Source organism: Centruroides vittatus, unplaced genomic scaffold (genome assembly GCF_030686945.1).
Source record: "Centruroides vittatus isolate TY-2023 unplaced genomic scaffold, ASM3068694v2 scaffold_386, whole genome shotgun sequence".
NCBI classification, from domain to species: domain Eukaryota; kingdom Metazoa; phylum Arthropoda; class Arachnida; order Scorpiones; family Buthidae; genus Centruroides; species Centruroides vittatus.
Genome location: NW_027122706.1, coordinates 1183412 through 1210607, shown reverse-complemented (window position 1 = coordinate 1210607; position 27196 = coordinate 1183412). Strand labels below are relative to the sequence as shown.

Here is a 27196-nt window from a genome sequence, read left to right as displayed (position 1 = left end):
ATAATTATGATAAATGAAGGAAAATATAAACAGTAAGGTATTAATTTAGTGTAATAAAAGTTGAAATGTATTTAAAAACTTCAAATTTGAAAGATTAATGGAAGTCCGAATATCATTTTGAAATATCAAATAATAAGATGATACAGGTTAACTATTAATAAACTGGGATTCAGTTATCCAGTTCTGCATAAAAAACTCACTGCATTACAAATTGGAATAACAAAATGATGTAAATGTAAACCGTAACATTTTACATGCCAAAAGTCACGTGGCTTACACTTTGGCACTTAAAACGTTATGGCTTGCACATAAATTCATCTTCAAAATATAGCCACTTAGAGTGCCACTATCGCCACAATATTTTTTTGTAGGAAAAAACATTGCATTTAAAATTCATTTCTTCAATAAAACGTATTTTGAGAAAAATGGCATTTACAACCTTATGGCATTGCACGCTTCATATATTGGCATTTGAGATTTGAGTCAGAAATCACAAAATATTTGTTAAAAAATTTCAGATTTTTAGGTATATTAGAGATTTACTTTATATTTTAAACATATAAATTTATATGAAAGAATTAGAACCAAACATTAATGAAATGACATGAAGAAAAATGTACTGAAAATAGGTTATGCTTTTTAGTTTTGTCAAAAATTTAATTAATTGAGTTATTTAAAAATGGAATTTTCTATTTCTTGCTCTCATTACAAATTTATTGTTTTACTTATTTTTTTAATTGTATTCACTTTTATATTATTATTTGACCATTGACCAATATTGTAAACAAAAATTTTTTATAAACAATAGAAAAAAAATCCAGCAACAATATTCAAAATTGCATGTGACATCATATGTTATGATGTTTTATTTTAAAAAACTTTTTATATACTTATTATAATTTGACAAAAAGCTTAATTTTGAGGATAGAGATGAGTTATTTTGAAATTTTATAATTTTGAGGGTAGAGATGATTGTATAGATTTTACTCATTAAGTCCAACTCTATTTGAGATATGACATACAACCCCGTCTATCTCCTCATTCTCTTGATCTTTAACCACCAAAATTTAATAGCATCAATCCCCTGATACACGAACCTGCCCACAAAATTTCAGAAATTTTCAACCAAAGACACAGGAGTTATTAAGCTCCAATGTGGGTGAACAAAATTGTGACCTCATACACAAACATCCATATAGTATATTTTGCAATAATAGATCTTATAATAATATATTTTTTTCAGAAAATATATGTAATAATTGAACAAAATATTTCAATGTACAGATATTAACATTAAATATATATTACTTTATTTTCAGAAAGACGTAGAAGATGGAGTGGAAGTTCAAGAGAAATGGATTTAGAAGAAGAAGAAGAAAGCGAAATTATTGAGGAAGATACTCAGTTAAAGAAAGAAGAGGAAGAATTGTCTAAGATTGCTACAGGAATTGGAAAAGTATGTTAAGTAAAACATCTTACCAATATTTTCATGATTGTTATGGAATAAAAATTTTTAAAATTTTATTGAGTGTTTCTTTTAAAAAAAAAAAAAAAAACGCAACTCCTCCTCCAAAAATCAATAATAGTAGATTTTGCAGTAATAAATACTATGAAAAACTTATTAGAAAATAGTATAAGAAATAAGGTTAATCTTGAATACTGTACCATATAATATATCTTCAGCCTTATCAATAATTATTTTTCTTAAGACTGATATTTCTTGTATTGATTTATTGTTCAAAAAATTGATAAAATGCTGGTGAAATATATTTCTCCTGTTTACTACCAGCATTTGTCAATCTTTGAACAATAAAGCTAATGGACTTATTTTTTGATACTAGGCTTATTTTGAATGCCACAGTTTTGATAAACAACTTTCAGCATCAAAACTCCTCTCAAAGTAAATTTAGATACTCTTTAGAGATGACAACTTAGCTCATTTTTAAAATAACAATGAGAATTTATCTCATTCTTGATATTTGTAAGAAGTTTCAAAGCAATTAGAGTAGCTAACAATGGATTTACAATGTCATAGGAGAAACTCATCTATAAAGCTTAGATCAATGCTGGTTGAAATTGGTAGATCTGAAGAATCTTGAGAATCAAAAAATGAAGATAGAATAAGAAAATTATTAAGCTATTGGAATGCAATGATGAAGCAATTGACAACTTTTATAATTCTTATGACAAATCTTAATTTTTATCAATAAATAAGTTTTTAAAAGTAAGCTTGAACTTACTCTTGTAGTCAATATTTTATACTAGTCTCTATGATTCTATAATATCTTTATAATTTAAATGATATAAAATGATATATTTAGAAATTTAAGAATACTCATTAAAAATATATAAATATTCTATCAAATTAACTATTTGTGTTTTAACAAATAGTTAATTTGATAGAATATTTATATATTTTTTATGATGATTTATTATAAAAGATATAGTATTTTAAATTTAAGATTACTTATCTAGATCATTTTCCTTATAAAATACAAGATCTGTTTATATAAGTTAATAAGATTTTTATTTTGAATTAAATATTCTAAAAATATAAACTGTTGGCTTGAGAATACAACAGAAGTATAAACATGTAATTAAATTGTGTTAATATTTGATTCAAATGAACAATGCATTATTTATTTTTGACATTACTTTATCATGCTTATCTCTTTTATGTTTAGTAGTATAAATTTTATCAGCTGGTACTGTTTCTCTGACCTTAGTTTGTTTATGTTGACACCAAACATAAACTATGGTCATGTATACCTTCTTGACACTTTTATCAGAAGCTGCACTTTGTTTTGGAACTCATGATAATCAGTTAGCCATTGTTATTTTATGTACAAGCAATCAAACCAAAAATCAACCATCATCATCATCCCATTGTGGTTTTGATTTTGTTACATAGTATCAAATGTTTTAGTTTGTTTTACAGAATTTTCATACTGTGTTCAGACACTCTTTTTTCTTTCTTTATATCCATATTACAACTTTCTATTTTCATTTCATCTTGGTAAATTTTTTGAAAAGTAAGCTTTGGAAAATTACTTTTAATTTTTATAACATTACTTTTGCTCCACAGTGAATTTCATAATGAAAATCATAGGGATAATCAGAATTATCCTTATGTATTCAATGATTAACCTAAACTATTCACTTTTTAAGTTAAATTTTTTTTCTTGTATGTTTCTTGTATTAAATATTTTTTGGTATAAATCATTAATGTATCAATTGACATATCATACTATTATTGATAAAAAAAAAAAATATATATATATATATATATTGTTAGTGAGTTTTGACATTTAGTGACAAAAATAAAGTGGTGTTTGTTTTTTCATATGTATTGTATTTTACAGCATAAAGGGCACAACTTTTATACAAAAGAAAGGGTAAAAAATTGCCTTACATCTTATATGTGAAGTTGCAATCTTCCATAGGCTAATGAATTCCCCAAATGGCTTTCATAGGCTACAGGTAACTATAATACCTAGCCCAACCTTTGAATAAAAATGTTACTTAAACATGTTATTTTTTGCTGTAGCTAAGCAGCTTTTGCATGTATTTATGTTGAATATTTTAATTGTAAATGACTTTTTAAATTCCTCTTTTTCCCTGATAAATAAAAGTGTGCATTCTAGTTTTACTTTTTTTAACAGTAAATAAATTTTGGGGTCAAGAGCCAAAGGCATAGGTTAGCTTAAATACACTAAATACTTTTTCATGTATATTCTGTTCCAAAATGGGGTGCATCTTATATGCTGTAAAATATGATATGTAATGATATATTCACAATATTAAATTTATAATTCATTTGAGAAATTTTAACTTTATCTTGGTTAACCATAATGGCTGTTGAAATAACTTAATAATAATTAATATTTCTGCGGTCATAATCCAAAAAAATTATTTTAAGAATTAAACTTGCCTTTAAAATTTTTTGTTGCATATTCCAGAATCATATCTCTCAAAATTAGTTGTCTGTTTCATGTAAACAATTTAAGTATTTAATTAAGTATTTGATATTCAATTTTGATATACAGTAGAGTCCCAGAAACTTAACTCTTGATAACTCAACATTAAAACTCTTATTGTTCAAAAAAAAAAAATAAAAGCAAGTAATCTAATTTTACCTTTTTAACATAACACAAGGATGAAATAAGTTATAGTTATTCACTGGCAACACTTGATAATAGCATCAATTCCATGTGTTAACAAAGAATATGGATCTTTTCCAAGCTGCTACTGCAAAGTGTCACTAACTCAAAAGTAGCCACTGAATAGCTAATATATTTTTAAATGAAACAACAAATAGAAATAGTCACTATTTTTATGTAGTTAATACATATTTGAATTTGCACTTACAATACCCTATGAAAATTTTGCTATTTAGATTAGCATCATCACTATGCTGTAAAACTTGTCATTTTCAATAACTCATCATCTCAGTTCACATTGAGGTTATGGGCCTCTACTGTATTATAAATAATAACATTAATCTATTTGTTATATATTTATTTTAAACAGGTTTTTTTGAAAACTGTTAAAGAAAGAGAAAAATTGAGAGCTTGGAAACGAGCCAATCTTGATCCAAGGAATGCTTCTCGCACTCCTTCTGCAAGTAAAGAACCACCAGTGAGACTTCGTTATGATAGTCCTGTTAATGCATGTAAGTATATAAAGACTTAAAAATAAATTCTTTATTTTAATATAATTAATTTATTATTATTATTATTGTGTTGGGTTAAGTGAAATATACTCGGTTAACACCGGTGGCTAAGTACTATGCCGGACCAAAGTCAAGGCATAGTAACCAAAACAGAAATTAAAGAAATGTATCAGTGTGTGTGTCTGTATTCAGGAATTTTCTCACAATATGACATGTATTCAATATAGTGGCCTTCTGTAGTGTGATGTATATGTTTCTATTCAATTGTAATGTGCCCAGGCTATGTGTAGTGTGTGTGGTATGACACCTGTAGAGGAGAGAACAACAGGTACAATAAGCACCCTATCCATCCTCCACAGATGCCTTATTTCCTGGGCGAGTTCTGTGTACTTGCTAATTTTTTCAGTGCATGTGTTTTGTATATTGTGAGTGTTTGGAATGGATATGTCTATAATGTATGTGATTTTATTGTGTTTGTCAATGAGTGTGATGTCTGATCTGTTGTGGTAAATTGTTTTATCTGTGATTATGGCTCTGTCGTAGTACATTTTGTATGTGTTGTTTTCCAATACTGTCTGTGGAATGTATTTGAATGTATTTGTAGTATGGTTTATGGATGTCTACTAATTTGTGTTTCTTTGCAAGCTCTTGATGTATTATATTTGCTACTTGATTAGGTCTATGTAAATAATCTGTCTGTGCCAAGAGCTTGCAACCAGAGGTGACGTGTTGTATAACATTATACAAATACCAATATTTATAATTTTATTTTTTTAGCTCCTTCTAGAGATATAGATCATCCAAAGCCTTGGGAAGAAGATGAATTTGACAGTCATTCTGGATTCAGATCTTCTATGGGTAGGACTGGTACATTATCTGATTATAATGGTATGTTTAGCTTATAAAAATATAATGACAACAATATACTGCTGCCATGGCAGTATGCTTACATATACACATGTTAGGCTTGGATATTGAAACAGTAACAGGTAGGAAAATATAATTTCCTATTTTATTATTATTATTTTTTGTTTCTGCATGATATTATATGCACTTGAGATTTTATTTTTTTAAAATTCTAATCCTAAATTTTTTTAATAAATTTATATAAGTTGGCACTATTGCAATGGCAGTAGAATCAAATACTTCTGTTATTTTATTTTATTTTATTTTATTTTAGATTTTAAATTATTTTAGTTAAAATTCTTTATTATATTAAAACAACTTAAATTGTGAAAATGATATTTGCAAATGTTAATTTTATAACTTTGTTTATTATTTTATAAATTTTTTAAGTTTATGCACTAATTGAAAGATGGAATTGTTATAAAAACAGATACTATACAAAACATAAACTATAGCAAAAATTTCTTTGATTTTTAGAACACAGCTCAAAATCCATCAATTTTTAAAATAAACTCTCAATATCCACATTAAAAATCAAATACTTTAATACAAAAATAAAAAATTTTAAATATAAATTATTTTAGTAGCCTTTAGAAACAACATGTTACATTCAAGAATGGAAAGATAAACTATTGTGAGATGTCAATTCATTAAAAAATCAACCACTCTAAAATAGAAGGATTATAACTTAAAATTTTCAGGATATTTGCATCTGATTTTGAATCAATCAATTAAGAAGCCACCAGAAATTATATACTATAATTATGCTATAAACTAATTAAATTAGTTACAAATGTGGACTAAATTCAATCTTAAGTGAATATTTTTCTATATTATAGAAAACTAGAAGAAATGATAGCATCAAATTCTTGATAAAAAATTAACGTAAATGGTAGTAATCAATAATTTGGTTTTAAAATAAAATATTGAACATCAATTAAATAGTAACAATTGATTACAAGCATTAATGTGCTACATAGATTGGTTGAAAATAATGAAATAAAAAAAAAATTAGAAGAATGAAGGTTTTTAAATAAAAATCTTAAAAATTTAATATATCAGAAATTAAAAGATTAATTGAAAATCTATATATGTTGATTATAACAAAGTAACAATGAAAACAATGAGAAAACTAAATATAAAATTATTGATAAACTTGAGAAAAAGTTTCTAATACAAGGTATGTTTAACAAGTTCCATGAATAAGCATGTAAAATAAAAAAAATATCAAAGATACAATTTTTTGTAATTTACATGTGATTAGTTTCATGCATTTACATGAAAATTTTTCTAATTGATTCTTTTCATAAAAAGAATTGAATAACAAGACATTTTCAAAATTTGTTATGGCATGCATTTAAATTGGAAAAAAAAAAAACCTGACAAAAATTACATTCTTATAAAATGAACTTTCAAGGAGGAAGGTCTACTAACATCAAGATGTTACATAAATGATTCAAAACTGGATGAGTTATTGTAACTGATAATGAACCCTTGAAGTGACGACAAAATGAGAATGTTGAAAAAAAATAATACCCTGCATGGGAGTACTTCACATCCCTCATTACTTATCCAAGGTTACTATTTTACTGATTGAAATACTTATTATTATACACAGTTTTATAGAAAGACAAATCAGTATGAAGTGTCAACTAGTATTAAAGATTAGTCAATTAAATAAGAATTTAAACAAATAAAAATAAAACCATAATAGGTCATGATGTAAACAAACATGCACAAATTAATTATATATTCAAAGGTTAGTGGATTAAATTTAAAAAAATAGATTAAGTATTAATTTAAAAATAAATGTTTATCTTTAAGAGCTTAGTATTTTTTATAAAATTCAATTTTATTTTTTAATCAGTAATAGCTAAAAAATTAATATTAATTGACATATAGTAATTATTTATTGTGAGAAACTGAAAGTATTGTGTGTTTAAAAGCATTTTTATTTAATGCTTATTTTCAGTTTAATTAATAATAATAATACAATTTTTAGTTGTTTCTTCCCTTCGATCTGTACCTAAACCTGGTTACGGCCTGACAACAAAATCTGCAACTTTGCCAGTTGGTGGTAGGGATGGTGGATATGGTTTTATGGTAAATTCAAACTATTAAATTAATTTAATTAAAATGAATGTATTTATTATGAAGATTTAATTATTATTTTTTATAATGATGTAAATTATTAATGTTTTTTAAATATACTGATGATTTTATATTATAGATACATATACATATCAATAATATGTAGAAATTTTCATTAATTGAAATTTTTATTGATAGTTTTGTGAGAATTTGAATTTTTTAATTTTATTTTCTCTCAGATTTGTTTTCCAAATCCGTGAAAATTCTAGCCAAGTTTAGATCTGTAAATGTATATAGGTATTTATAAATTTGGTCATTTTCTCATTAAGTGTACGATCTTCTGGAGTATTAAATGAATTATAGATTATATATTTTGAACAAAAAAATAAACTTTTGTTGTTTTCAAGAAAGAATATTTTAGACTTTGCTTTAGGTTTAGATCAAACCTTATTAATTTATTCCTGTGTATAATTGTTAACCAAACAAAATATTCTTGAAATTATTTATTGTGAATATGTTTTTTGTTATGTTTTAATAATAATCAATCACTTTGTTTCTCTTTTTAAAATGTAATTGTTATTTAGAAAGATCTTATCTTTCCTAAAACATGAATTAAGTTGCAAGTTATTATCAAAAGTTATACCTACAAGTCCTTATCTAAAGTTGCAGTTCTATGAGAATATTAAGTGGATCATTTTGGGTCTTTAAAATCTTCAAGTATATGAGAAACAGATGTCCATTGTATACATATATGTAGACTCAATGGTTAAGAATAAATTCTTATATATATTTTTATCCATATATATATGTTTTTTTTTTTTTTTTTTTTTTTTTTTTTTTTTTTGTATAAAGCGAAATTTTAAAACTAAATATATATATGTATTATTATTATTATTATTATTATTATATTTATAAATTATTCCTGTTTCTAATTTTTAACGTCTTAATTTTTGGGTAATGAATTAATAATATGAGAGTCATGTCATAATTATTGATCACTAATGAATAAAAAAGTATAAAGTGGGTTAAACTTACCAAAGTTTTTAGAGGTTCTGCATATAGTCTGGTCTTATGTAGCACTCATTGCTAAATATATGACAGGCACTTTAATCCATTTACATAGTTGTGTACAGTAATCCATTATGCTATCCATGAAAGTGGCTCTATCAGTGTGAAGTTATTGCACCTGCCCGACATGACCAGAAATTGTGGAAGACCTGTAGAAACTTTGATGAGTATAATCCACTTCTTACTTTTTTATTCATTAGTAATCAATAATTATGACTATCATATTTCAAATAAATTCATTTTAATTTTACTAAATTATATAAAAATAATTTTATAAATTAAAATATTTTTAGTTTAAGCTGCTTGAAAAAATGTGTTTTAATTTCAGACTACAGATATCACATTTGGGAAATTAGATAACACTCAAAGTTCTGATATTAGTAGTGGTAAATCTAGTGGTAAGTAATATAAGTTTTTAATAATTATTGTGATTTATATTGATTATTTAATATTTTTAAAAGTGAAATGTTTTTAGTTTGTTTTTATTTTATAGCAGGGGGCGGGGAACTTTTTTAGCCATTACCCCAAAATATATTTGTGTAAAGCCGGATGCACACATGCGGTGCGGCAAGGAAAAGCGACAGAATGATGTCACTTTTTCTCACTGCAGAGGTCTATTTCATGCCACTTTTCTCATGCCGTGAAAGTTGGTCAAATTCTATCTTTTGCGGCGGCTGCCGCCAAGACCCATTTCTATCAGCCAATAACAATTCATCTGGCAGTCACGTGAGAAAGTACAATCATGTGGTGTTTTAATGGCAGAAAGTTCGACATGGTTAACCGAGATAACTAACATCAGAATAAAGAGGAAAGAATAATAAATTTAACACAAATGCTACACAAATACAGTAATCAAAGAACAAAACAACCGAATCTTACTCGAAATAGTATTCTTTATCAAGAGATCTTAATCGAAGAATGAGCCTATTTTGTACATCAGTTCTTTCTCGATCCAAGAAAATATCTCTAATCCAAAATCTTCATTTGAATCTTCAACAAAATCTTCTAGCTAAATAAAACAAACTGTACAAAACAAAATTTGTAAACCTGTGGATAGCGGCAGTGTCGGTATCGTTCACCATCTTGAATACTGAACGCATGCACCGAAATGTAAACGTATTGCCGCTTGTGTGGTTGTGCTGCCGTGTGGCGAAGACGCTACACCGCTTTTCCTTGCCACGCCGCATGTATGCATCCTCTTTAAGTCAACATTACCCCCTCATTTTGAAATAGAGAAAATTGATACAAATTTAAATTAAACACTATTTATTGAATCATTTTACACTGAAAATAATAAATAATAGACAAACCAAATAAAATTATTATTTTGGAACACAATAATTTTATTGAAAACTTTTACTCTTTAGATTTTGGCGAAATTCCTTATTACCCCCAATAATTTCATTTTTACCCCATTTGGGGTAATTTACCCCAGTCCCTTGACTGCTGTTTTATAGTATGTAAATTAGTTATGTTAAATTTTCTTAAAATTTTACTCTATGTTTATTTTAAGAGTAAACATATTTTTGAATGCATTTCCATATTTCATCGTATACATTCTATACTTTTGTACAGAAAATCTGTACATCATTAATATTGATTATTTTAATGATGAACAAATTTTCTATGAAAATAATAAGTTTAAACTGGATAAGAGTTAGGTATATAAAAAAAACCATCTTTACATTTCCAACAGAAAAATAACTGAAAAACAAATATTTTTGTCTTACGTTATAAGCCTTCATTGGATTACACATTCTGTAGAATATATACATGAAATCAAATAAACACATATTTAAAGTAAAATTAAAGAAAAAATAAATAAATAAATAATTCTTTTGCATTTCATGTGTAAATTTATATATACTGATAACTCAATACAATCCACTTCACTAGACTTTTATATAAATTAGAGATGAACTATGAAGTTTTCATCTCTAATTTTTTTTGTGATTTTTTTTTATTACTATTTAAATGTAAATGTTTTTGTTGAACAAAACTTATGTAGCAATAATTTTGTTTAGTATTATTTCTCTACACTGCAGGATTCTTTATATAACAGTCTAAAAATTTAGATAGAGAATCATTAACAAAGGTTAACATTAAAAAAAAAAAAAAACAAAAATATATATTCCAATAATAATTGAAAAATTCATATGTTTAAACAGTTGTAAAAGATTGAATGTAGTATTCAAATCAGATTGTCTCGAAGACATCATTTTCAATAAATTTATATTAAAAATTTTAGTTTTAAATATTAATGCTTAAATTAATTGAGGAATGTGTCTTTTTTGCAGTATCACCTGTTCTTGATCAAGATAAATTGATAGTAAGAATTTTTCAATATTTTCTTTTATTTTTTTTATTTTTTAATACTTTTTATGAATTTAAATTTTATTTAATTGAAGAATCATAGTGTCAGTGCAACATTTCGCAGTACTCCTTATTCTGATGGTTATAGTAGTTTTCGATATCCATCATACAGTCCACATTTGAGACGTTCCATGCCTAATGTTAATTTGCATTTATCAAATGAACCTCCAAAAGTAAATACTTTTTAATTTAATATTCTATGTTTTCATAAGTTTTAAAATACAGTAATGGACCAATTATCAAGCTTCCAGAATTACCAGAAAACTGTCTAGTTTTGATTTGGTGGGTCTTAATACAATTGTAGTTCATCATGCAGCCATTTTCTTTTTTTTTTTGGTTTTCATACATTGTACACCAGTTCTGTTATGTTCTTTACTTCTTTTTATTTAATTTTCATCTTAAATATTGCACTATACATGGTACTCTATATTTTAAGAGGATTAATAATGATTATACAGATCTTACTTTAGAAATGTATTAATTGTATTTGTTAAATACAATTTCATTCTTTCCTTTCCATTGTTTATTTTATATTTTAAGTATATGTTTATCCCACATCCAGAAAAGCAGAAAATCCAGAAATCCAGACCATTCCTGATCTCAAGCTTGCCAGATAATTGGTCCTGTCCTGTATAATTTAATTTTTTAATTATTATTTTTATATTAAAACTAAATAATAATATATATTTTATTTTCAGTTATATCCTTATCATTTGCTGATAACTAATAATTATAGGCTGCCCCCAGATATTGACAGATGTCATTTAGAGGTAAAGATGAAAACTCTTAATATTTGAAAGTATATAAACAAATTAAGTATATTATTATATTTAATTTTGTATGTTTTTATTTACAGCGACATTTATCAAATGAAGAATTTCATGCAATTTTCCATTTGACTCGTTTGGAATTTTACCGTTTACCAGAATGGCGCCGTAATGATTTAAAAAAGCGAGCTAAACTCTTTTAAACAAATTAGTAATAAAAACTGTAGCATTGATAATCAATAACTGTAGATTATGACTGAAATCCTAATTTTTATAGTTGACATATATTCCAATAATGCATCTGTTATAATTGTTTTTCCTATTTTAAAAGCTGTTTCTATTCCATGACATACTTATTAATTATTGTAATATTTAAAATGAATATTACATTTTTATTTTTTATAAGTAGGTTATTATTTAAATTATTATATGTAAATGAAAACAGTATTTTAAAATATTTTAACAAAAAATAAATGATCTATTATACAGTTTTAAAAATTAATAGCATCTTCATTATTAATTTTTTCAATAATGATAAAAACTAAACACATCATATAATAGTCATTCATTTTAGTTATAATTTTTTCATGAATAATTGAAAAATCTATAAATTGAAACATAAAATTCTGTGAATTCACTATTAAAATTTAATTATACTGAAAAAACATTCTTATTTTTTTAGTTAATTTTATTTGAAATTATAATACATATTTTGAAAGATTTTAGACTTTAAAATGCAATATTTTTATTATGTATTAATTAAGAACAAATAATATATATCTATTTTATGAATATATATATATATATATACATACATACACACCAGGTGTATAAGCTTAAATCTGCTGTTTTTTAGTCAGAAAAACTCATGTTTTTTTCATTGAAAGCAAAAACAAATTTATTCAAAGTACTTTCCCTCACTAGCAACACATTTTTTCCATCTCTTGAGCAATGTGTGAATACCATGCCAAAAAAATCCTTCTCTTTTGAGGCAAACCACTCATCAAGCCATTTTCAGACGTCTTTATAAGATTCAAAGTGCTGCTCAGTGAGCACGTGGCCCATCGACGAAAACAGGTGATAGTCAGAAGGGGCCAGGTCTGATGAATAAGCGGGATGGTGTAGCACCTCCCAGTTGAGTGTCTCCAAGTAGTTTTGGACCAATTTTGATGCATGCGATTGTGCATTGTCGTGGAGGAAAATCTCCTTGTCATGTCTTTGCTGATAATTCGGCCTTTTTTCACATAGAGCACAGTGCAATTTGATCAGTTGTTGGTGGTAGCAGTAGGCATTGATAGTTTCATCAGGTTTCAACAGCTCATAGTAGACAATACCCTGCTGTTCCCATCAAGATCACAGCATCGTCTTCCATCCGAAGTGATTTGGTCTTGGGGAAGATGTTGATGGTTTGCCTGGATCAACCCACAATTTCTTGCATTTAGGATTCTCAAAATATATCCACTTTTCATCACCTGTTACAATCCAATGCAGAAACAACTTCCTTTTGTGTCTGGCGAGCAAGATTTCACATGTGTTTTGGCATTGCTCCATCTGCCTATTGTTCAATTCATGCAGCACCCATTTTCCAATCTTTTGAATCTTTCCCATGACACATAGATGCATGGAAATGGCTGGTTGAGTAACACCCAGTTTCTTGGCAAGCATTTTTTGCAATTGGGTATTGTCCTTGTGCAATTGATGATCCTCAACCTTCCTGGGCTGATTTTCACGCTTCTTGTCACTCAGGTCAAAATTGCCATCTTTGAACTGATGAAACCAATCTCTGCACATGGTTTCCGATAAAGCACTGTTGCCATAGGCCTCCACAAGCATTCGATGTACTTCAGCAGTCAATTTCTTCAAATTGAAGCAGAAAGCAAAGCTTGCCGCATATGCTCTTTTTCTGGCACAAAACTAGACATGATTACCAAAGGAAAAATGTATGTTGTTGTTTGAAATTGCTGATGATGTGCACTGATTAATGTTGACAGATGTCAAAATCATCAAAAAACAAGTATGGCATCTCCATGGTATCTTAATATGCTCACTTATGCCATCTACTAGCAAACAGCGGATTTAAGCTTATACTCCTGGTATATATATATATTAATTTGCAAAGTGCAATACAAATTAAAATTTAATTTTTAAATGTTAATATATATATGGTTTATGGTAAATTTTCTAAATTAATAATTTTAAGTAAATAAATAGTAATTAAGGAATTTAAATATAGAAATTAAAAAAAAAAAACATCTTTTAAAATAAATCAAATATATAATCACTATTTAAATAAAAATCTTTTAATATTTCTTTGAAATATAAAACAAAATATTATGCATTTCATATTTTATGAATGTTTCAATGATGCATAAGTACTTGTAATTTAAAATTACATTGCAGTTTAATCAAATAAGTCACTTACTCTGAATTTTTAAGTTATTTTTTGAATATGTTTATCAATAAATATATTCAAAAATATAAATTGGATAATTCATACTTGGATAATTCATTCATATGACTGTATTATAATTTTATTTTTATGATTTTTGAGTAATTATATAATAATTACGTCAAATTTCTATTCTGATTATTCTAAATTATGCCAAACATAATATTTGCATTCAATTAACAAAATTAAAAATAAAAATCAGTAACTTAACATTCTTGTATTTGCAAAGTAACAATTAAAGAAAATATTCTGTCTAATAATTGCAAAAATTTATTAAACTAAAATGATGGAAAAAAATGACCTTATGATCTTTTTGTAGGGGGAAAAAACAGAAGTAAGTTAAGTTGCTATTTAAATTTGAAATTTTGATTTCTAGGATAAGTATTCTGAAAAATAGTTTGATATTTGTTTCATCAAAAATAACCAATATTTTAATATATTTATTTTTGTAAAAGTAACATAATTTTTATGATAAACGTAATGATTCATAAAAAGCAAACAATTTGTAGTTATTATCTTATGTATTATTTATAAGAAATATTATTTTTTAATAAAGCAAAAGAACAGAATCATATAAATATGGGATATTAAATTTTTATATTTTATATAATAAAAATGAATAATCTATCACATCCAAAAACTATTGAAGAAATAAAAATAAAAAGACATTTAAAACAAGACACACGACATTATAATCCATTTCCATTAATGGAACTGTATTTGATTTATTCATTTTATTTAGTTTTAAAGTTGCAATAATTGTAACTGAGTAAACTGAATTGATGAACCTTTTATAAAATTTTTTATAGTTATCATTTGAATAATTTATATGTAATATCAGGCTGGTTTTATTTTTCTGATATTTTTCAATACATTTTAAAATCTTACATAAGTTCATTAGATAATTATATTGTAAAGCAACAGCTTATTAATAAATGATTTCATATCTTATATTTATGTGAATTTTTAAATATGTATGTAAAATATTTATTTATTTTTAATTTAAATTATGAATGTATAATTAATTTTCTGATACATTTTAATGTTTTAAAACATTAATATTTTACAACATTCCTCATCCCATTTCAATATTTTAAAACATTTTTCTGCTATATTAGATTTTAGAGCAATTTGTACGAAAGGAATTATTTATGTAGAATCATAATTTAAATTTAATGATTAAATCCTAATAAAGAAAATATATTTCTTGTTTTCATATTTCCACAATGAAAATGTGTGCATCAAAAGATTAAATTTTAGAATTAACAGTTTAAACTAAATATTATCTGGACTTTAAAGTCAGTGATCTTTTAAAGAATTCCATGTATTTTCTCTGAAACTATTGTTAAAATATAACCAGTTTTGATTACCTTTATAGAAAATTTGAGGTATTTTCAGCTTTGATTATGAATCAATTTATTATTGCAAAATATATTACCACCTAAATTTTAGGAACTTAAAATTGGCTTTTACTATTGATAAAAATTGTATAGTAAATAAAAATACAATAAATGATTCACTTATACTCAATAATTGTTGCAGACTTAAGTAATATGAGATTATCTTCTTTAGATAATTTCTTGAAAATGTGATTTAAATAATTCTAAAACTGTGCTGTTTCAATATAAACTGTATTTAAACATATTAAGTTCAGTGACTTTTTTATTCATCCTTCATTTTTAATTTTTATTAAGTTTAATTTGTAATACATTAAATAATTAATATATTACAAATTCATTATTTATCATCATACATTATTATTTAATATATTATAAATTGTAATGTATTAAATAATTAATATTCTATACAAGTTTACCAAGTGAATTTTAAATCTATAATAAAATTTAAAATTTTTAGAAAGATTTTTACTAATGAGTAATTATTTTATTGTGATATTGTCACAATACCAGGCTGCAATTTTTAATCATATTTTTAATTTATTTAATTTAAAATATATGCTTTCCATCTCAAATTAGTAGTGTCTTGCCCCTGTACATCATACTTTTCCTGTTAGATGACTGGCAAGACACTATTGCTATCTGTGTTTTTCAAGCTTTTTCTCACTGCAGACTGGTAAGATTATGGATAATTTTACGTGGATCAAATAATTATAAGCGACTAAGCATTTTGCGTATTTATTAAGCTTATTTATGCTTATCTAGAGTTGCTGTACATAACAAAGTACGTAGAGTAGCTCTAGATTACTGTTTAAATGACACTTGTAATCAATTACACCAGCTTCAGTACAGTCAAATATTTTTCTGCAGATTGATAAAAATTTTCTGCAGACTAGCACTAGTTTGTGGACCGGCGGTTGAAAAACATTGATCTATCTAACTCCTTTCGGGGGAAAATTTTAGAATTGAAGTAACATGACTTCCGGTTTGCATCAGAAGTTCGTATATAGTTAATTCAGGCCTACTACCCCTAAGATTTCCATACCTTGTCTCAACTTTTATCTACCTAACCCTGTTCTCGAAATTAAGGAAGGACAGACAGACAGATGATAGTGGCAATTTATAGGTCTACAACTTTTTCAAATTGCAGCCCAGTCAGCACTAAGTTGATTTCTTGTATTTTTATAATATATATTTTGAGGATTAAACTTTCAAAAATATTTTCCACAAAATTACTTTATAAAGTGACCCTACATTTTACAATAAAAAATAAGTTTTAAAGTAATGTAAATAATGAATCAATTTAATTTAGCGTCGTCTAATATTTCAATACTTTGCACATTGTAAATTCAAACATTGGGAGAGATAATTTACTCTCTGTAGGAAATGCCAATTTTCGTTTAGAATAAATGTCTTTTATTTATTTTCATAATTAGTTGTATATTAATTCAGTTATACATTTATTTAATAAATATATAATAATTATTATGAATATTATTATAATGGTCATCATATTTTAGAATTATATTATATATTAATAATAATTTGGATAATAACATTTGGATTTCTAAATAGTTCACATTTTAAAGTCTAGATATTGATTGCATTTTTCATAAAATGTTTGTTATAAGACTCATTATAGCTAAATCAAATGCAGTTTCTAATAATAAAGTTTTCATGAAATATCATGAATATGATTCTTGAGACAATTAATAAATTATACAAAGACTTATTTTTATCAATTTATAACAAAATTTATTTTTATTTTGAAAAATTATATTTTTCAAAATCTACTTTGAAGTAGAGTATTTAGAAAGAAAAAATTCTCTACATATTAAGTGGCCAAGAAGGATGAACTTTTTTTTAATATTTATTTTATTAATACTGTTTAACAGAGTATTTTCAGTCCATCATAGATAATAACCATACTTTTTTCCCCCATATAAAATTAAATTTGAAATAGGAAAAAAATAGTATTTGTTTTATAGATATTCATTAAGAAATTAATGAAATTTAAAAATGAAAAAAAAAATGTAAAATTTAATATTTGTAACAGTTGAAATTATGTTATGTTTATTATGTTATGAATATTATGTTTATTTCATTTATTAAAAAAACAAAAACAAAATTTCTGTATAAATCATTCAATTTAATTGATTAATTGATAATTAAAATTGCTCAAGATCTAAAAGTACTGGATCTCAAATAATTCTAATTAAAAAGAAAAGAAATAGATATATAAATATGAAAATTCTGATCACAGAAATTTTTTTTTTAGTACATTTAACACATTTTATATATAAATTTTTCTAAATGATATTTACACAATTTTTTGAAACTGCATGATTCTTTAATAATTCTAAGACAATATCAGGCTAGCTTCAAGATGTCAATAATAATTGTTTATTGAGTATTGTTAAAGATACTCCCTCCTTTTTTTATGTAATTTTTTTAAAATGTTGTTGAGTTAGTTGTAATGTATCATATAACAAATATGTTTTCAATATTAAATAGCTGTTTCATTTAAAATATATTATCATTTATTTTTCTATTTTCTTTATAAACTTTTTAAATAAAATTTTACAACAAAATTTTTTAAAATATCAACTCAAATCAAATAAAAAATGAAAAATAAATAGAATTTTTAACTTTAAATTCTTCGCAACCAAAATGATTTTTTAATCATTGGAAACTATAGTTTGTTTTTATTTAAATAAACAAACATAATAAATTTTAACTTCTCTGAGCCAAATTTTTTAGATAATAAACAAACCTTACAGCTTTGCAAAGAAATCAGCATACTTAACACATGCTTTCCATATTAATAAACAGTTTTTTAAAAATAACATAGAATATTGTTATTATAGTTTATTCTAATATAGTTAAGAGGATTTTTAATCCTTTTTTTTTAAATTAAAACTCATTAAAAGACGGATAGAATATTTTATAGATATAAACAGTATACTATATTTAAATATTCTTTAAAAAAGAATTATTATTTTTTTTATCTTAAATTTTTCTTTTAAAAATTTATAATAATTGAATACCAGTCTTAAAGAAAGTATATATTTCATTATTTTTAAAATAATATTTATATAATAATAATAATAAAATATCCAACTAAACTATATCTTACTGTAAGATATAGTTTAGTTGATATATTTAGTTTGATAGTTTAATCTAATAAAAATTTCATAAATTATCATCTAATTTTATATTAGATTTTTAAAACTATGTTTTTAATATAAAGTGCAGTTTTTTTTAAATATATTTTGATGTTATTAAATTTTAATAGTTGAATTATACAGAACTTTAAGTTTTTCACTAAAAATAATGGAATACTGTTTATATTTTAAATTGAATTATAAATTCTATTTAACAATTATTTTAAATGTTTATGTGAAAAATTCATTTTATTTTTTTAAATGACATTTTCAAAAGATCAGTTTGTAATAATTTTTATGTTTTTGAAAATCAATTAATGAAGGAAAATATTTTATTATAATGTTCTAAACATTCCTGAATGCATTAATTATTAATTATTCATTCCATATAAAAATGTAATCATTCCAAACAATGCTATAAAATGTAGTAATAAATGTTTTAAAATTGATTAAGAACAGTTTTATGAATATATACAATATTGTAAATTCTTTTATGAATTAAACAATGACTCAATTTTTTTCTTGATCTTAATATAATTTTTTGATCTTGATATAATATTAAATCTTAGTTTTTTGTATACATACAAATGTTCTTATGGTTTATACAATTTACCGTAAAATATAGGACATAGTATGTGATACCAATTTATAGATTTAATGTAATTTTTAAATGTTTACATCTGTATTAGAATGTTCAATTTGAACATAATATGTAAAAATATAATAAATTTAGTTAAGAAATAATAGATTAAATTATAGCAAAATGCAAACAGTGCTTTTAATTGTTTGTATGTATAATTATTACAGTTAATAAACAGAAAGTAAATTTAATATTATATTTATAGTTAACATATCATGCAAAATTTCAGCAATAAAAATTACAGCTTAACAAGAATCTTACAACACCTTGTTTTAAAATTTAATTTATACATGAAATACTGTTTTATTATAGCTTTAATGATTATTTATTGTATTATAATAATAATAATAATAGTTTTTTTTATTTTTTAAACAGTATATAATTTGATTGTAAAAACCTACAGCGTGTTTTCTGCATCACGAAATATAATTTAAAAAATTTTATAGCATTCTATTTATAAAATTTGGAAAATTGTACTATTGAGATTTCAGTGAATTATTGCTAGCAAATAAATATCCAATTTTTTTGTATGTATGACCAATTTACAATTTTAGGAATAGTCAGGAAATGTAATATTGGATATGTTTGGTTGGGATATTTTATTATAATTAAGTGCTAATTATTCTCTTATAATCTGCAATTTAGATTATGATCTGATTGCAATATAAAAAGAAAACTTTTATATGATGTTAGTAGACTATAGAAGAAAGTATTTTTGACACAAAGCTTTTGGTGTTTTGTAAAAGTATGTTTGTGAGAAATGCTTATCTTTAAGAATGCAAAGTTTTAGATTTAGTAAATGATTTTACTTCATTTGTGAATTTTGAGGTTTTAATTTTATTGTATATATTTATGATGTAATAACAAATATATTTAACAATAAAAAATTTTCCTTTTACTTATTTAGATCTGATTTATTGATGGTGCTAATTCTTTTATGTAATGAAACTATGTTATATTCCACTTTTTATATTTAAAATATAACTTTTTTAAAGAACATGAATATTATTACTGTATTATATCTTAATATTATTATTTGTAATTTATATTATACTATATTATGTCTAATTGCAGCTATATGTTAAACATATGAACATGTTTCATTAACATGTATTCTGTATTTATATATTCTGATATTTATTTTTCTTATATATATATATATATCATTTTGATAAATGAAATTTTGTTAACATTTATTTATTATAAAAAAGAAAAAGTCAGTGAAGACAATTAATAATACAGCACTGAAAATTGATATTTGTATTATATATATATAAAAAGAATATGGTTATTATATAATAATAAGTATGTACAGCATTGTTGAAAACTGCCAATTAATTATTCATCATCAATTTATCTGAATTAAATGTATTGAAAGGATGTTAGCAACATTCATTTATTGCATGATTTTACAATAAAAATATGCTCCAGATGCCTTTGTGTAATTATAAAATTAATTTTAAATTCATTTATGTTGCTTGAAATTATATTTTAACATATTGTAGTATGTACTAATCAAGCAACACAGCTTTTTTAATATTAAAATAGTAATTTTAGAATTTTGAAAGCCTCAAATTCAATTTTATTCATGGTTATAAAATTATCAGTAAATTTAATTTATAAAAAATTTAAATTAATAACATTAGCAAACACAAAATTTATAATTTACTTTCATCAAACATAGAAAGTAATTTATAAAAAATTATTAATTTTAAAATTTGTTGTAATAGTTTAGCAAGTATAGGACAATACAAGATTATTGTATTGTCCTATACTTGCTAAACTATTACATACAATTATAAATTATAATAAAAAAATTTTAAAATATAAATTAATAGAAGAGAAAAACAATAATATAGGTTATATGTAAAATGCATTATAAATCAGTAAAATAGGGTACTTTTTTTACAATATCCAAAAAACAAACTAAATTTTTTTCATTCAGAAAAAACTATTTACAAAATGCATTTTCATTATTCCTATTACCCTCTTGAATATGTTCTTAAAATAATAATAAATTATAAAACTAATTGACAAATTATCCTTTTTTTAAAAACACTTTAGTATAATGTGTTTGCATTTGTTTTTGCATATATACTATGATATATTTTCAAATATACATCTTCTTTTTTATTTTAATCTTAAATCAGTATCTAGACGTAATTTTTAAATTTATCTAGTTTTGATAAAAATCTAGTATTAGAATTGACAATCATACATGTTCTGAATTATTATAATGTTATTTCTGTTGTTATGGCTTTTATGAAATTTTCAGATATTTAAAATAAGTCTAAAAAGTTCAGAATATATTAATCTGTGATCATTTAAATCATTATTCCATTCCACATTTGAGTTATAACTGAAGGAATTTAATTTAGTTTGGATGGTTCAGAACTTAGAATTTCTTTAATATCTTTTTTTTTTATCACTTATTATTCAGTATACTAAGAGCACTTTTTTGCATTGTATTGAAGTCTATATTTTTATTTGATCAAAACTAAACTACTGTAAATTCAGTTCTGTTATTTTTCTCAGTCATTATTTATTATTTATTTTTAATAAACATATTATTATTAATAAACTTTGCAATCATGTAGAAAAATTTAAAAATTCACTGAAGAATTAAATGTAAATTGACATGATTTTCATGTGGTTGCATTATTATATTTTTAACAGAATATTAAAAAATAATTATTACAGGTGAGCCATTATTTTTCTTACTATTAAGTATTATGATATTAATAAATGAATAGGCTACAGGTCTATTTTATTAAAAACATTTCCCAATTCAGAATTAACTTGGAAATATTTGTACTAGAATCAAAACAAAACAATGGCTTTTATTGATTTTTCATGTTTGTGCAGTATTCTTTTAAAATGGCTATTAAAGCATTTAAGAAAAAAATAATAATCTTCAGATTTGCTGTAGACGGAAGTAATCATTCTTCTATAAATATATTTCGGGTATACTATAGATTACTCCCTATGGAATTTCGTTTGTTTGGGTATATATCTGAACTTAGGGGACCGAGACGAGTTCAACGATACTCTACTTTTGGACCGGAGACGAAAAATAAAAAAGTTATCATACTTTTTTACGGCGATCGCGTGATGATAGCGGAGAGCGACGCAACTCCCTAAGTCGGCCTCGCTATCGCGATCGGGAGTCGCGTGCTTGCCGTTAAAATTGCCTTTAGTAGACGTTTCCCCCCCCCTTTTTTTACTTTGTTCAAGAACTACCGTGAATCGATCACTAGTTTAGCACATGGCGGCGTGTGGTGGCGCCCATACGAGAGGTCAGTCGGGCCGCCATGTTCGCTGCCATAAGTAACATTAACCGAAATGGCAATCGCGCGATGATCGGAAGTCGCGTCGCTCTCTCCGCTCTCGTATCGCGTGTTTAATTAATTAACGCTCCGGGAGATGACCGTAGTCCGACGTCACGGTTTGCAGACTTTACCGCAAGCTGGCAATACTAGCAACTACGGTGCCGTCTGCATGAGAACATTAAAAAAAGTGTGATAACTTTTTTATTTTTCGTCTCCGGTCCAAAAATAGGGTACCGTTGAACTCGTCTCGGTCCCCTGAGTTCCAATATATAATCAAAGTCCTGAAATTCCATAGGGAGTAATCTATAGTACACCCTATACTTCTAATAACTATTCAACATTTCCATTGAAAATATGGTATTTCCAATCAAACTAAAATAAAATAAAATTCATAATAAGTCTAATAAAAATACTGATACAATTTTTGTATCAAAAAAAAACCTTGAAAAACTTCTATTGTTTAGTTCATTGTTATAAAAATATTTCAACCATTCTTTAAAAACAAACGTTTTCAAAATTTTAATAATATCGACAGTTAATTTATCATTTTCAAATTTTTCCATAACCTCTGACAATTTTTAAATTAAAACACAGTGCACTAGTAATAAATCTTTTAATCCTCCTAATATTATTTTAAAATTAAATACCAAAGTTTTGTATAATATAAATATGATAATGCTTAATAAACCTGACAATAGGTATTTCTCAGAAATCAAATGTTTATTGTCATTTAGTTATAATGCTTAATTTTCAGTGGCGTGCCGTCATTGGAAGCGATGGAAGCGCCGATTCCACCTTCTACTGACCTTCCCTTGTATTTTATAAAATATAAATTTTCATATTTTAACGTACTTTGCATTAATTAAAATTAATATTTTATTATAACTGCATTGTGTATCTTTTACAAATTTCTATACTACATGTGAAAAAAAACGATAAGATTGCTATTGTATATTCGAATAATTCGGTGGTGGAAGGAAGTGTCGAAACCGGGTCAGTTTCCAATCAGCCAGATTATATAGGCATTGGCACATGCGGTTTACAGAGCACCAACGTCACGGTTTAGCTGGTAGAAGCAACACACGCATAAAGCTTCTAATTTTATATCCCGGACCGGTTGTGGGCTGTTAGCCGTCTGCCTGCTAGATATTCGGCCGCCCTCGCCCGATTATGTGAATTATGAGTAGACTAGATCAACGGCGGGCAACCCCCGGCCCGCGGGCCAGCTACGGCTCGCGAGAAGTTTCTATCCAGCTCGCGAGATCTTTAATAGATTATTAAATTGGAAAAATAACTAATTAATAGTTATTTTTCCAATTCTTTGTAATTTTCGATAACGATAAGAGAAATAAATGTAATAATTAACTTTTTATTTATTTATTTATTTCATATTTGCAGACTAAAAAAATTACGAGTCACAAGAAGGTGTCAATTAACTACTACGGCCCGCGGAAAAAACGTAAAATTTATTCTGGCCCATGTTATGAAAAAAGTTGCCCACTGTAGACTAGATTTATAACTTAACCCAACCGATAGGAATTTACTGGCATGTTTTTATGATAGTTCTGTATAGTTGACAGGAGTTTTAAAAAAATCCATTAAAATATTTGATATATTTATTCTGCGTTTATTCTGCTCTCCCATCTTATATTACTTACGGATTTCGATGTTAAACCGGTGATATTACGATTTAGTATGTCCCATCTGTAAGGAGATGCAGAAAAAACGTGTACAATTCTAGTAGTGTTAAAAAATTAACTGTTACTTTGGCAGCATCATTTACAACCAAATTTAATGAATGAGACGTACAGTACATACAATGGTACAAAAAAAAAAAAAAGCTCTAGAATTTATTTTCCTTAAATTTACGATTTATATATCCGTTGTCATAAAAATTTGTCTTTCCACTGTTTTCCCAAGACTACAGATATTCAAGTACAAAGTAACCGGTTTCGACTTATTTCTACTTAAGAAGTAGTTAAATAATTAAGCGATTAGAGAATTAGAAACATACATAAAACCCTGATGAAAGAGCCGAAATTTTACTTAAACAGAAGCTTAACTGAACCAAATCTCTTGCCGAGTACAGTGGGGTCTGTTCTCTTCATAATATTAGATGTAATAAAGACAGAAATTTTTCCAGTTCAACGAGAGTGACCGAAAAGTTGTAAATTTTGGAAATTTCCGTGAACACTTGGTCCTAAAACCAATTAGTTAGAAAACGAACCACGGACCATCTGTTAAGTTTAACATATTTAGATTTTTACAGCTATGATGAGAAACATTTAAAATCTACAACAACCCTGTCGCGTCCTTTGATATATACTAGTGACGCGACAAAAGAGGCATTTGACATTGACCGGTATCGGCACCCTCGGGATTTGGCACGCACACCACCTGGACCGTCTCTGATTCCATTCATTAGCCACTCGTAGGGAGCTATTTCACTAAGTGGATTGTTTTAAGATTTAAAAAGTAAAGAATATTTTGTTATTTTTATGTACGTTTCTTTACAAAGTTATATTTAATTATAAGTTTCTTTAAAAGTATATTCATACAATTGAAGAATTTTTTTGTACTAGGTATGCATATTCATCACACATTTTGTTTTACCAAGTAAGTTTTTTTATAATTTTAATTTTAGCCCGTATATCGTGGCTAGCGATTCAAAAATTTATTTTAAAAAAGTTTTGGTTAAAGACCATATAATGAAAAAGAAAACATTATTAAAAGAGAAAGACCAATGCCTAAATTAAATATAAATATGTCACAAAAAAATTTCGACATTTTGACGATAAAATTTATGACGAATGACGATTTTTTCATAAAATTGAAGCAATTTGGAAATCAAAACGGAATAGAATTTAACATTGGTAGACAATATAAAATAAATATCGCAAATTATAACAAGATAATTACGATTTATAGATGTTATATGGTTTTTCTCAAAGCAAGAATTGACATTTAGAGGCCATAGGGAATTTATTGAATCTAATAACGGAGGTAATTATATTGAACTTTCTTATTTATTAAGTACGTCAAATAATCTATTAAAAATACATTTAAAGAAGTATACGGTTTTTACTGGCTTATCGAACAAACGAATACGAACGGGTCCTGACGCGCAATTGGTTGCCCTGTATGTCGGCTTCTTACAGAAACATAGCTTCCCTATCATCGAATGTCACGGCACGCCACTGTTAAAATACAAAGTTAAAGGCAGCTATATACTGACAGTTGAAACAAAGCAAGGAAAAGCTAATTGCCATCCGTACCCCTGGAGTGAGTGTTCTCAAGAGCTCCACTAAGGGATATAAATGCGAGTAGATGATGGAACATTGTACTTGTATCTCCATATTAAACCGTGAAAGAAAAGAAGAAGAAGAAGAAGAAGAACATTGTACTTGTGTGAATGAGTTGGTGCGGATTGCAAGACCAGTTGTACCCTTTAAGAATAGCAGTTCTCATTAAACTATCCCTAATGTGATTGTACCTATTACAACAAAAAACTAAGTAAAGTAGTGTTTGGTCCTCCTGAATACCACAATCACATTGTGGATTGTCCCCAAGGTTAAATCTATGCAAGTATTGCTTAAAGTTGCCGTGTCCTGTAAGTAGCTGGGTGAGGGTGTAACTAGAGTAAAAGTGGCAAAGAATAGCAGTAGTGTCAACCTTGGGGATGAAAGTGTAGGTGAGCGAGCCTACTAGTGGTGTCACGGTCCCAGCTGTCTTGCCAGAGAATGAAGATTTGCTTCTTGACATGATTGTTGATGTACGAAGTAAGAATGTAACTGAAAGTCCTAGTGACTGAAGACTTCGCAGCTTGTTTCGCAAGATGGTCAGCGGTCTCATTGGCGAGAACCCTCGCATGACCCGGGACCCATTGGAAATCTATTTTAATGTTGTTGTGTAAGTGTCTGTGGTGTATGAGATGGACGAGTTTTAAGCGGCTATCAGACTTCGCAATCCTGTGTAAAGCTACCCTGCTGTCAGAATAAATGCGATAGTGTAAGTAGTGTCTCTTGTCTTTCCTATGCCTAATGTGAATTAAGTTCATATAAATAGCTAAAGTTTCCGCCTGTGTTATTGAGCAGTGTGAACCTACTGTAGATAGAAGCATGCGTTGTGAAGCTCAGCCTAAGTCGGAGTGATTATTTTTAGACAATTATTTTTCCCATGTTTTCAATTAAATAATATTTTATTTCGATTTTTATACTTAATTTAATATTCTACGAAATTATTTTATGACTATAGAAATATATAATAATAAAAAAATAAATATTGTCATTTATTTAAACTTTATATTTTTTAATAAATTTTATTATTTATTATTTCACTTT

The 27196-nt window shown here is 25.9% G+C and overlaps 1 protein-coding gene across 4 annotated transcripts in view; it reads left to right on the top strand.

The window, feature by feature from the left end:
- LOC136988717 (actin-binding LIM protein 2-like) overlaps positions 1 to 12578 on the top strand; it is an 81812-nt gene extending 69234 nt beyond the window's left edge. The window contains exons 14-22 of one of the 4 annotated variants that reach the window (XM_067286669.1): positions 1320 to 1456; positions 4531 to 4672; positions 5450 to 5530; positions 7581 to 7681; positions 9066 to 9135; positions 11035 to 11066; positions 11146 to 11283; positions 11809 to 11880; positions 11967 to 12578. In XM_067286669.1, coding sequence (XP_067142770.1) covers positions 1320 to 1456; positions 4531 to 4672; positions 5450 to 5530; positions 7581 to 7681; positions 9066 to 9135; positions 11035 to 11066; positions 11146 to 11283; positions 11809 to 11880; positions 11967 to 12080 — 887 coding nt within the window. In that variant the 3' untranslated portion in view covers positions 12081 to 12578. Of the gene's footprint in view, positions 1 to 1319; positions 1457 to 4530; positions 4673 to 5449; positions 5561 to 7580; positions 7682 to 9065; positions 9136 to 11034; positions 11067 to 11145; positions 11284 to 11672; positions 11777 to 11808; positions 11881 to 11966 lie in introns of those variants that run through there. The other 3 variants (XM_067286670.1, XM_067286668.1, XM_067286671.1) reach the window with 3 other exon arrangements.
- Positions 12579 to 27196: the final 14618 nt, after the last annotated feature.